Here is an 11,389-nt window from a genome sequence, read left to right as displayed (position 1 = left end):
AATGCCGATCTTAAATCCACATCCATCAATATCCATCAGGCTAAACAGTGTAAGTGACAATATAAACAATGGTGTAGATAGTAGTATGAGCGGCAGTAATAGCACGTTATCGCCTACTAATCCAAATGCGATGTACGATGTGGATGTACCGTGTACCTCTGGAAATATCAACTTGCCGTCGACATCAGCAGCCATACCATCTACATCAAGAGAAATGTCGGTCATACCATCTACATCGAGAGAAATGCCGGCCATACCATCTACATCGAGAGAAATGCCGGCTATACCGTCTACATCGAGAGAAATGTCGGCCATACCATCGACATCAAGAGGATTGCCGTCTAGACATCAACCATACACTTCCAGAATCGCGCATGGAAGAAGAAGTCCCTACGAGTGGATGAAGAGATCATCGTACCAAAGTCAACCGAAGCCAGGTCAGTGTAATTGTCATTTAAAATTTATTGATTAACAAAGATCATTTCGACTCTTACAACTTTTTTATATCTAGTCTTGAATAATGATGTCAATTTATCTAATAATAGAATTATCTTTGTGTGAGATTCGTTGAAATGTGTTAGAAATTGGCAAGATTATTATAACAACATTAAAATAATAAAATAATAAAATAATAGAGCACATCAAAATTATGATAAAAATATTTTCCTTACAGAACACATATAACATGATAACACAAGTATTAAAGCAAAATTAATTGGACAAATATTAATTTAAATTTGCATTTGCATTATTAATATAGATATCAAAAATATTTATTATTTCTTAAAACATGATAGATAACACGTTCCAAGCAAGAAAAAAATTGCCATTTTTTATTTCATGAAATTTATCTTAATATGCATTATAAATAAATTTAATTCAACGCGTGAATATTAGATCACACGCACCGTCGGAAACATTTTATGCTCGATTCGTCGCTCCCTAGTCCCACTTAATTTTTATCTTATCTTGCATATTTGACTAGATGTAACACAACGCAATTTGTAGTGGAAATTATCATAGATCAGATTTTTTTATTTTAATTGACCGACGAAAACAGTTATATCGCTTACAATATACAGTATTTCATTAATCGTGTTGAGAGAAAAATTTCATGTCATTTCATTTCAACCTTGAATTCACATATACATTTTTTCAAATTATAGACTTTGTTATATATTTAATATCCGAATAAACTGTCAAAAATATAAACATTTCTTGTTCGGAATATTTTAGCGAAAAAAGTAAATGAATAGAATTATAAATATCAAATAAAAATAATGTTAATTAGTATCGAGAGCCTAACACAATAATTTCTTTTTCTCTATTATTATTTGCTATCTAAAACAAACTATGTAAAATTGCATTAAAAAATAATTACTGTAATGGTATTAAAAAAACCAATAATTATTAATAATACGTAACGCAGTCATGAGTTCGCAAAGTTTGCGGATATTTAAAATTTTCAACTTTTATTTTCATTAATCTCAGACGTGCGGTTTTCAGAAATCGACGTTTGACGAAATTATGATATGATAACTATTGAATCATTTTCTTCAAAGATTTTTCGGCAACGTTTATTTATAATTTAAACGTCCTTCTATAGTCGTATACAATAAAGCCGTATTTACTATGAAACATATTGTATATAGGATTAAAGCCATGATATTACACGTACCATCGCAACACGATGATATCTGATCAAGTCAGATGAGAAAACGAAAAACAAAAGATCTATCCCCTATGTTATCAAGGATTATAGCCAATAATGCAATTCATTCTCTTAGCACCGTACATATCTATTACAAATTTATATCAGGATATTTAAACGTCGAATTGTAGAACGAACATTAAATTGAAACAAAGCTAAAAAAAGACGCGTCTAAAAAATGTCTAAAAAAGTAGGATATTTTTTTTCAGTAATTTTTCCCATATTTTATATAGATGCTTGGAATATATTTCCAAGAATATATATTTATTACATCTTTAAAAGAATATTGAAGATTCGTACAAATGTATTTTTTATTAGAATTTATTTTTATTAGTTAATAAAATTTTATATTGAAAAAAAACCGATTCTATAGATTGTTCAGTCGCTGCGAGAGACGCGCGAATTTTACAAATATCTTTGATAAGACTTGAAAAATGCGAATAATTAATCTTCGATTTTAAAAGATCGATTGAAAAATTGGACGATTTAAAAACCGCATAATAGAGTTTAACACGCATGTGTTAAGACGCACGTCTAACGAGAACGCCGAGAACTTCGCGCGCGATTATAAACACGTCTCGGCGGTCTAGATACGGTCAAACCATGTAAACACGGTAACAGACGAGCAAACATCTAATTGCTCTCAAATATTTGTGAGATAATCCCTCCCCTACCCTTCTCTCGTCCCCTCTCTCCCCGACCCGTCTGTCCTCTTGTCATACACCTGAATTTTTCTCCGGTTTCGAACGAAAATCCCATTCGTTCGCACGATGTCCTGAATCAACACACGCGACAAGAAAGAGTTTAACTCTTACGTAGCAAAACCCGCGTGTCTCTCGCGGCACCGTAATACTCGATTCATTCGAGTCCGGTGAATTTCTTAAGGAAGAACTCTGGGACGGATCAACTATATCAAAAGTTAATAAATCTAATATATTTCATGTATTTGACATTGCACATATACACATACAAAGCACTTTTAGTCCTTTTAAAATATAAAATTAATAAATAATTTATGAATTAAAATAGAGATTTTTATCCTGTAGAATATAATTTAACCACAAAATCGCATGAAAATAAATATTTAATTCTACAGAGCAAATCTTTACTTTAATTCATAAATTAATTATTAATTTTATATTTTGAGAAGCTAAAAATGCGCAATGTCAAATTCATGAATCTCGAAATGTATTGAACTTATTAACTTTTAACTTAATTGTGATCCAGTTCGTTCTTAATACATATATCGATAACTTCTCATACGATGAGAGAGCTGTCATGTTCATTCTTGCAGCGTGCAACGCTGCTGACAATGCGGAATCGCCTTCGCCAATTAACGAACTCTGCTGTCGACTTGAAACTCTCGGTATGAATTACAATCGAGATCAATTGTTGTGTACGATGTTACTTTGATGTTCTTTTGCATGCATTATATTGTGCATGCAAGTACTCAATGTTGTTTAGTAGAAAATTTTGTAATAAATTTGCGGAACTAGCATTATAAATTTAAATAGAAGTTCATATATACACGTAAGACGCGTCTAAAGAATGTCTGAAAAATCAGGATATATTTTTTAGTAATTTTTCTCATATTATATATATATATTAGCAATATTTCCGAGAATATATTTATTACTTTTTTTTTTTTTTTTTTCTTGAAGGAATATTAGAGAGGCTGGAGGTACTAAGGAGAACTGCGGGAGCTACAATATTCAAAGAAATGTCAAAAATGCTATTAATAGCAACGGAAAAATAAAAAATATTTCTATAAGACCTATAGATCCTGTATTTAATTATTTTTCATACACGTAATGTATCGTAATGATCAAATGATGAAAAGATTGATTAATTATAGTGACATTGATTAATAAATAATAATTAATTGTGGCTCGAGAGAATCATTTATTCGCGTGATATCTTCTGAAATTTCATCATTCATCTCATTTTTCTAGTCATCTTTAGCTCAATAAAAATTTGTCATAAGCAGCATCTGGCGACCATTTTCTTACTAAAAACTGAAATAGCCATTTGGCAATCTTTTTCCGAAGGGTTTGTTTGCACGCAACATTTGGCCGACTATCTTTCCTTTCAGAAAACTACCAATTTCTCCATCCTTTTATTCGACTGGAATTAGTATACCCGTAGGAAAAAAGATATCTCCCGATCACAGTTTCTCCCTTGAATCCTGTTGTCCTTCGGGCTCTAGAGCTATCACATTCTTTCTAGATTCGTAGATTCTTTATTTCTAATTTTCTCTTTCGTTACATCTCTCTCTCTCTTCTCTCTTATTTGCATCTTATTTGACGCGCGTGCAGCAAGTACGCGCTTTAAGTACCTTAAAACGAGCGTGCGTCCCCTGTACCTTCCAACGGCTATTATCTGCATTTTATGGTTATATTGCAGGTAGAAGCGCCGCTCGGGCAGAAGCCTCCTTTCCTCATGACAACAGTCTGCTCGCATAATACACAGAAATGCGAGGCCGTCGTACATTCTCGAGAGGAAGGCGCTTCTTCTCGTGCGCGCTTTCTCGTTCGCGAATCGCGTCGTTCCGTGAGAGCGATTCTACGATAGCAGCACGCAATTTCTACCGGTTTTATGACGCCTTTCGTCTCGCCGCGATCCCTTTATCGTATCGACTTGTGCGGTTGAAAGCACCACCGAATGGCGGACGAAAAATTTTGCCCTTTGAGGACCGGTTACTTTCTTTGAAAAAAAAATTAAATTTTTATAAAATTTATGAAAAGTATTTTTATCTAATGAAAACAAACATAGTTTGGATTAAAAATGAGTTAAACCTGTGATATTTCTTAACGCAATCAGTTACACAGAAACTAATATCACATTCATACCTTGATTTTTGATACCCTCATTTTTTTCTTCTCTTTTCTCACTAACTGCCTACAAACGGCACATTTTCCTTGTTTTCTTTTTTTACCTGGCCTAGATTGAATAAAAGAAGGTAAATGCCTATCAATAAGTGTCTTTGGATGTTCTCTTGTTCTTCTTCCAATTAATTTCGCATATTGATTAATAGTTTCTCTGCTCAATTGAACTCTGAAGTTACCAAATTGATTCCATTTCCAGAAAACTTGAAATTTTAGGAGGGAAATTAATGAAAAATATGAAAAAATACGATATCTATCGATTAAAATTGAAAATTGTATATATTTTATTAATAACTATTGTATATATATGTAAATACATGTGTGTGTAATTTACCTAAAAAAAAAATTATTATATTATCTGTGTACATGCTACTTATCTTTATATAATAGATTTTGTACTCTTAAATGTTTTGTTTATCTCTTAATTGATATAAGTACTTCGATCTCATTATCACCATCTATATCTGACCACAGAATTAATGTCTAAAAATGTTAGGCTTGCTTCCGTCGAGAGACAGTATTTGCGCATTCAATTATTACTAAAAGGAAAAAAATTACAAAAGAATATAATGATATTGCACGAAATATTATAAATGAAGAATCCTCTTGGTGGCGGAGGAAATAAAAATTATTTTAAATATATAATATATATATATATATATATATTTATACATATTTTTGCCTCTTGCCAAAGTTCGACTTTAGCTTTCTCGAGGGCGATTCAATCATAGAAAGATGTAAGGAAGAGTACAACTAACGTACATATTTTGTGCTTACAACCACGTTATTGAGAACATTCAGTGCATTGCGTTCGCGCGACGCGTCATCGAGACTCGAGTAATCGTAGGTGCTAGTCCCGATATCGGTGAGATGAAAAACGCCGACGATAATCCTTCCCGACTGACTCACACGCTCGCATGCGACCCGTGCGTGCGACGAAAAATCCCGACACGACACTCGCCCCCCTTCAAACAAGAGGCCATACAATCCGCAAACTATCTGAGGGTTGTGCCGGCGAATAGTCACTTCAGAATGTAAAAAGTTGTAACTTCGAGTCGTGCAGAGTTGTGAAAAAGTTTTCCAGAAACTAGAAATGTCGATTTTTTCCAAGTTCTTTTTTTTCGGGTGTGATATTAAAGAGAACGAATCATTCACCTTCGATGTTAAATCGTTTTATTTTAACAGTTTTCATTCTTTTTACATTTCATATATAAAAATTGTCGCATATATATTAAATATTATATTATATTTTTTGTTTGAAAATTTTGATAAATTACTTCCAAGCGCTTTGCCAGATTATATTGTTAATTTGTTTTTTATTTTTGTTGTAATCTCTAGTATCGATTTTTTACTTAGGCAGTTTGTTAAACCTTAATAGACGATACTAATAATTATTTAAATCATGAATCTCTCTAGAGAAATTTTACGCAATAAATTTATTATGTGTACACGCGCGCAAGCGCAAACATTTTTTTAGATATGTGAATTATTTCTTATTATATTGCATCGGTGAATAGTGTAGCTTCTTTCGTCTCGCGATAAAAAATTGATTCGAAATTGCAAAATTATCTTTGCGAATGTGGCGTGATGAGTGCCGTCGCTCACATACGAAGAATCTATCGCAATTAAGGCCAGTACCGCGTACAGTTTGAATTTTTTTTTTTATTCGATTACAATCTTCAACGAGATAAAGAGTCTGTCTTTTGATAAGGTTTAAGGATATTTCATGTTTGTTTACGTGCATCAAGTTGCGCGACATTTGCTCTTAACATGTCAAATATTTACACGTCTAACAATGTGCAGCACATATGACAGAAAAAAAATAAAAAAAAAAGGAAAGGAAAAATTCGAGCTACATCGTGCGATATCGTATTGACAAAACTATGGCGAACAGTGTCTAATATTTATTTTTCGTTTATCTCTCATGTGTAGCACTTTATTTATATAACAGAGATTTAAACCGATTATTACGTAATCGATTGTTAGAAAAAAAAGAAATCTGTCATAATCGGAAAAGATTTCCTTTTAGAATATTCTCTCGTTTATTATCAGATCATTCGTTTCTTGAAAATGTTATTCATAAATTTGGTATAATATTTTTTTCTTAGAGAGAAAACGATGATCTTTGTATGTATGAGCGTGTCTTTTTTTTTGACACAATTATTAATTTAATTATATTTTAATACGGCAAATAAATTATGATGGAAACAATGAGTTACATTTCGGAGCTCGGATGATTGAAAGCCGGTAGCGACGGATAAGATGTAATGATCAGTAGCGAACGCGTGTCAATTTATTATACAGCGCGCGTTCTCTCTCATACAGGATATACGGCAAAGATGTGATTCAAGCATTATCATAGATATGGAGAGCTCGAAGTGCCCGCGATAACGATCGATCTCAATCTGTGAGTAAATGAAAACTCGAAACCCGACAGTCCGTAATATATTGCTGGGTGTTACATTTGAACAGATTATACGTAGATTTAATAATAAACGCGCGCACGCCGATGGGTATCACCGAAATGTCAATGTTGCCTAACTCTGTAAATCCTCGATACTTACATTACATTTTGTGCGAAATTTTTTGCACAGTATCGTACAAATAAGATAATTCTTTCATATACGAAACGTAAAACAATGTAGATGTATAAAATTTTATCTTCTAAAAAAATGTGTGCGCTATGTAAAAGTTTTATATCTTAAAATTTATGATTTTCTGAAATGTGTGTGTGTTCATTATTTTTTATATTTAGTAAAATATGATCTTTTTTAGATAAAAAATGTAGAGAAAGTTTCGATGTGATTATGTGATGTAATATATTCTCGCATTTTTTGATTTATTGCAAAAGTTGGGATTTTATAGAATTTTCACCGTGAACACTAGGATTTAAAAAATGGACAAAAATGTATCCATTGTTTAAATTTTTTTTCTTTTTTGCCTTCTTTTTCAAAGTCTCAAGGATTTTGTTCTTTGCCGCCATATTGTTAAAGAGACAAGAGGGTACAAAGAGAAAAGCAGAAAAAAATGTGTTGGAGACAATCTGAAAAATGTTAAGTACCGATATTTCGTAAACTGACGGACAATGAGTTTGATTTTCTGTGAATACTTTTCAAATAAACATTATAAACTTCATTAGACTTTCTTTCAATAATTCATCGTTTATTCGACTCTATTATCTGTCGCTCGTGCATCCTCGTCACGAGGACATCCTCGAGGGCCGAGTTGCCAGCCATGTTGAATCCACCTGGATCCATGCCTAAGATGTGTACCGTCGAAAAGTCTATCTCTATAAGGTCGCCGCTTATTCGTGATGCCACGAAAGCCTCGGTGTCCCCTTATCGAGGAGTGGTGGATTAACGTGCACGCCTTTGATCTCGCCGGCGGGGCCTTATCTAATCGTGTCCCTCTCTCCCGAGACATCTCGCGCCGTTCCCATCTCTGTCTCTTTCATTCCTCTTTTTTTTTTCTTTCTCTCTCTCTATTCTGTATTTTGTGCGCGTGTTACCGCCATGAACGCGCCACGTCGTAAGAAACGCATTCACACCGTGCGATTGCCAACGCACTTTTTTCTTTTACCGCTTTCTGACGTAGCTTGGCGCGTCGCCATTGCCTCTTTCCTCTTCCCTAAGAAATACATAATAAGCGCTCCGCGTTACTCATCGTGAATCGTAAATGCTCTCTGTTCGTCTCTGTTCATATCATTGTTTCAGGCTACCTTTTTTATGTGCGCTTGTCTCTTTTTATATAATTACTATTACAAAAAATGTAAATTTTAATTCTCATACATATGTATATTATAGGTTGTATTTTATTTTGTTTTATTTCGTCTTGAAATATTTCTTATGTGCTTAGCGCATGATCGTTTTAAACGCAAGCTATTAACATAATAAATGTATAGTGTTACTGATATATATACTCAATTAGATTCATAATATTTGAAACTAAACTGATTGGAATGCGAGAGTAGAGTGTCATGTGAGGCAATATTAATAATTTACATTTTTTTTTTTTAAATTGCCATCTAATTAGTACTATTTTTTTCGAGTAATCGTTTTGTAAATCTGAGATAAACAATTAAAATAAATCATAATAATTGCTATGTTTATTGATATAATGAATATAAATACACTAAAGTATTAAATTAAAGCAATTTATATGCTAAAAATAATTAAGATTGGACAAGCTTATATTACATGATAAAGTTTAATATAATTTAACATAATTAATGATACTTTAATTAAATGAAATATTTCGCGTTATAACGTGATTAGAGAAAACCTTAAACGAATATTCATCAGCCTGATTTAGTAAGATCTTGAAACAACCGTTCACAATTTTAAACTATTATATTATACATATATGTAACACATGTCTACATTCAAAATTATAGAATTTACACGCAATTGTTTATCTCAGATGTAAAACTCTTTGCAGAACAGCTAAATTGCAAATTACAACTGCCTTTTACGTTACTCTTTCTTTTGACTGATATTAATTTCTTTAATTAATTCCATATAAAATTCAGCGAAGGACAATTCTTTTTGTATCTTTTTTGTATCGTCAATTATAGTCGACGCGGCTGTCGATCATAGTCGCCGATAATACTGAAAGAGTTAATCCGTCGTGAAATTAATTACGAAACTTCTCTTTGCTTGGTTAATGTCACCACGCAGTGTATGTGCTGAAAACGTTATCTCTTTAACGTATTATTGACAAGAGAATCAGTATGATAGATATTAACCGCGTAATGACGCCGGCCGTTATCTGTTCTTCTTCTTTTTTTTTCAGGAAAAACTCGCACAAAAGACAAATATCGCGTGGTTTACACCGACTATCAGAGACTGGAGCTTGAAAAAGAGTTTCATCTGAGCCATTACATCACTATCAAACGCAAAGCTGAGCTTGCTCTTCAGCTCAATCTCACGGAACGACAAGTAAGTATAAATCCCACTCAAATTAACGTTCAACCTATGTAATGTTCTCTAATAGCTTCTTTTCGCACCATTCCTGCGATATAATCCTGCGTATTAAGATTATTTTAGCAGAAATAACAGCTTTACATCACAAAATAAAAAAAAAAGAATAAGGAAAAGATAACCGCATAAAATTATCTAGAGATTTTATTATACGATCTTTATATACTTGATTAAAAACCAGAGTTAAATGCAATGAGCTAATAATTTTAAGATAAATCATACAATTTAAGAAGTTAATTATATGTGGTTATTTTATTGAATTACTGTATATGTATCGATTTTGAGCTTTTCTTTACGTTATTTTTTTAAATCTTTTTCCGTTTTTTAGCTTCATTTTTATTAAAAATTATAATAAAGAGAAATATAATTTTAAATTTGATATTTAAATGCATTTTACATTACCGCACAGTATAAATGTAGGAAAGATTGATAAAGATTAGAGTAGAGATATCTCTTAATTTCTGAAGAAGTAACAGAACAACAAAAACCGTATACAAAGCAAGAATAATGCGTTATATGTGTAAAATATGTATAAAAATATATATAGATAGGGGAGAATTGCAATACGTACCGGTCTCCTAAATCGTACCTCAATATTAGCTTATTAATGGTAAAAATGTAAAATAATTAAAATTAAATAAGAAATACAGATAAAAAATTATTAAATCTTTATACGTGTTACAAATATTTGAAAATATTTATAAATCTTTGAAAAAATCAAATACAATTAATCTAATTTTTGGACAATTTTTTTTTGATATAATTTTTAAAAATTTATATAGCTGATACTAATCTAATAATACGATTTATTCTGATTTATATTCTTTATATAAAAACAAGTTTATTGTAAAAGATCGTATATTTATTTGTGTGCGTGTGATGTACATATATTATTACAATTATTATAAAATTTAAAGCAATATTTTTATAAAACGTATCATGCTTCTTAAATCGTACCACCATAAAGTTTTTTAGATTGTACCGATACAATTTGAAAACTCATGCTTAACATATTCGCTACCACCTATCGCATCTAGCTTATCACATATAGATTACATCTACATTTATTACTGATATAAAATAATATTAACATATTAATATTAATATGTTATTTAATAATTATTTTACACATGAAATTTTTTTATTTATATCTTCAAAAGAGGATAATTACATAATAATTTATAGTTAATAATTAATTAATAATGATTAAATATTAATGAGAATTAATAATTAATTATTATTAATTAACCACAATATTATAATAATTAATAATAGTTATTAATTAATTAATAATTAAATAATAAATCTTTTTAAAGACAATTACTTATGTGCCTTGTGTTTTCTGTATTTGACTTTTACTAGCTCGTTTTTTATTGCATTTTACATAACACAGAGTATATAATATATATATATATATATAAATATCTTAATTTCTAAAGAAGTAAAATAATAACAAAACTATATATGAATATGCTATTTATATATAAAAATAAAATAATATTATACATATATTATCAGAATGAGAAAGATTGCACTTTTAATTTAATAATTAAAAAAAATGGACATTATGAATTTCTCAAATAATCATAACAACAAAATTACGGGACGATTAAATGCAATCAACGAACGAAACGATCCCCCTGAATGTTCTAGGTGAAAATCTGGTTCCAAAATCGACGCGCGAAGGAACTGAAGCAGAAGAAGAGGAGGAGGAACAATACAATTTGAAATATTAATGAGAATTAATAATTAATTATTATTAATTAATCGCAATATTATAATAATTAATTAATCGCAATATTATAATAATTAAT

At 31.0% G+C, this 11,389-nt stretch overlaps 1 protein-coding gene across 3 annotated transcripts in view; it reads left to right on the top strand.

The window, feature by feature from the left end:
- Window positions 1–11,389, top strand: part of LOC115235560 (homeobox protein abdominal-A-like) — a 25,086-nt gene that overhangs the window by 12,205 nt on the left and 1,492 nt on the right. The window contains exons 4-6 of one of the 3 annotated variants that reach the window (XM_029807434.1): window positions 8–437; window positions 3,006–3,077; window positions 9,388–9,533. In XM_029807434.1, the coding sequence (XP_029663294.1) occupies window positions 8–437; window positions 3,006–3,077; window positions 9,388–9,533 (648 nt within the window). Of the gene's footprint in view, window positions 438–3,005; window positions 3,078–9,387; window positions 9,534–11,389 lie in introns of all 3 variants that reach the window. The other 2 variants (XM_029807443.1, XM_029807453.1) reach the window with 2 other exon arrangements.

The sequence above is a fragment of the Formica exsecta genome, unplaced genomic scaffold (genome assembly GCF_003651465.1).
Source record: "Formica exsecta isolate Colony F162 unplaced genomic scaffold, ASM365146v1 scaffold11, whole genome shotgun sequence".
In the NCBI taxonomy this organism is placed as follows: Eukaryota; Metazoa; Arthropoda; class Insecta; order Hymenoptera; family Formicidae; genus Formica; species Formica exsecta.
The sequence above is the reverse complement of the archived record's forward strand: the minus strand, read 5'-3'. Positions and strand labels throughout refer to the sequence as shown.